This window comes from Ipomoea triloba, chromosome 14, assembly GCF_003576645.1.
Source record: "Ipomoea triloba cultivar NCNSP0323 chromosome 14, ASM357664v1".
NCBI lineage: Eukaryota > Viridiplantae > Streptophyta > Magnoliopsida > Solanales > Convolvulaceae > Ipomoea > Ipomoea triloba.
In genome coordinates, this window is record NC_044929.1 from 16,083,824 (window position 1) to 16,085,963 (window position 2,140).

The following is a 2,140-nucleotide window of genomic DNA, read 5'->3' on the forward strand; positions in this document are numbered from 1 at the left end:
TGTTGATAAGAGCTGGAGCTATAACCAAGTCCGGTTCTACTCCCTGATGGTCTTTGATCATCTACCATTCGATCCATTAATCTGGATGAATTTGTAAATGTCGCAAGTACCGCACGCAAATTTTGCTCTCTATCATCCTTCGCTTTACACTCTTCCTCAAGAAGATGAACTTGCTTCTCAAGCTGGCTTATAGATTCAAGCATCTCAGCATTTTTTGATCTTAAGTCCTCGAGATCTTGTCTTTCTGCCAATAGCTTGGATCTTAAGTCCTCGAGATCTTGTCTTTCTGCCAATAGCTTGGCATTCTCTTCTTTGAGTCTGAGGTGTGAATCCTCAATACCAGCATTCTCTTCTTTGAGTCTGAGGTGTGAATCCTCAATACCATCAAAACCTTCTTTGAGTCTGAGGTGTGAATCCTCAATACCATCAAAACTCTTCATCATTCTGAGGTGTGAATCCTCAATACCATCAAAACTCTTCATCATTCTGAGGTGTGAATCCTCAATACCATCAAAACTCTTCATCATTCTTTCGAATGCTTCCCTAGGGTTTTCATGATATGTGGATTCGGAACTATAATTAGAATAGTGGTTTTGTGAAGTTACCTCTTCTTCATCTGCCATAAGGCACAACTCTTCATCCAAGTCCTCTTGACTAAAAAGACACAGTAGTCCTTTCTCATCTTCCGAACTGTCACTTTCTGAACTGGAGCTGGAAGTGCATGACTCGTCGTTCTTTTCTCCTGACTTCTCTTCTACAGCTAGAGCCTTCCTTCGCTTATCATTCTTCTGGTTTTTGTTTGGCTCTTCGTCAGCATCATTATCATTCTTCTGGTTTTTGTTTGGCTCTTCGTCAGCATCATTTGATGCACTCTTCGGGTTGTTTGGCTCTTCGTCAGCATCATTTGATGCACTCTTCGGGTTGTGATAATTTCCCGAAGCATCATTTGATGCACTCTTCGGGTTGTGATAATTTCCCGAATTCTTCTTGTAGTTGTGCTCATCCTGATGCTTCTTGACGATGGGATATGGACATTTAGCTTTGAAGTGTCCAGGTTTTTGGCAGTTATAACACAACACTTGTATTCCATCCTTCTCATGTGTTATAGATCCGCTAGCCTTGTCATTGTTTCGGTACTTCGTTCTTCTCGTCTTGTCAGAGTTATCATAGGATTGATTCTTTCGCATGAATCTTTTGAACCTTCTCATGAACAAAGCAAGCTGATCATCAGTGAAAAAATCAGATGAGGGATTAGTATTTGACCTTGGTGTTGATGATGAAGATTGATGATTTGCAACTAAGGCTATTTCCCGTCTCAAGTTCTTCATCATTTTGAGCTTCCTTCTCGAACTCGTAGGCTTTCAGATCACTAAAGATCGGAGTAGTACTCGTTGTCTTGAGGTCTCTATGATCACGCATAGACTTTCATTTCCTAGCTTTTGGGTAATCCTCGGAGAATCTTCAAGTTTATCTCCTTTTGTGTTAGCTTTTTCTCATCAAGATCATTGATTTCCATCAATAACTTTATTAACCGAGCTTCCATTTCAGTTATGGACTCCTTTGGATTGAGTTTGAAATCTTCAAACTTCTTCATGGCAATCGTCAGCTTGTTCTCCTTCTCTTGTTCGTCTCCATCACCTATGAGCATAAGTACATCCCAGATGTCTTTAGCATTCTTGCACTTTCTTACTCTCGGAAACAATGATTCGTCCAATGCCTTGTAGAGTATATCCTTGGCTATATTGTCGAGATTTACTCGGGTTCTCTCTTCGGTAGTTAGCAAGGATTTCTCCTTTGGAATCATTTCTGGTGATGTCCGATCGATAGCAACACGATTGGGGTTCACTTGTAGTATCTGGATGGGTCCATCAGTTATCACATCCCACATCTCATCATGCATGGCAGACAAGTGAGCCTGCATGCGCACTTTCCAATCATCAAACTTGTCCAAGTTAAACATAAGAAAATGCCTATGATGTTCCATTTTAGACATTGTGAAAAGTTTGGAAATGTTTTGATAAATTTTTCAAAAAGGATCACCAGGCAGTATACACAGAGTGTCCACCGTTCAAGGTAACTTGCTCTGATACCACTTGTTGGTCCCGGTGGTAGAGATGTGAGTCTAGAAGGGGGGGGGGGT

General features: G+C 41.0%; 1 protein-coding gene across 1 annotated transcript; it reads right to left on the reverse strand.

The window, feature by feature from the left end:
* Positions 1 to 1,432: 1,432 nt before the first annotated feature.
* On the reverse strand, positions 1,433 to 1,900 carry LOC116004021. Its single transcript, XM_031243960.1, has one exon. It carries the CDS (start codon positions 1,898 to 1,900, stop codon positions 1,433 to 1,435), a length of 468 nt encoding a protein of 155 aa, XP_031099820.1.
* Between the last annotated feature and the right edge of the window lie 240 nt (positions 1,901 to 2,140).

Excerpts from the sequence above, each read along its gene's own strand:
- LOC116004021 (XM_031243960.1), bottom strand. The coding sequence starts at position 1,900 with ATGCATGATGAGATGTGGGATGTGATAACTGATGGACCCATCCAGATA.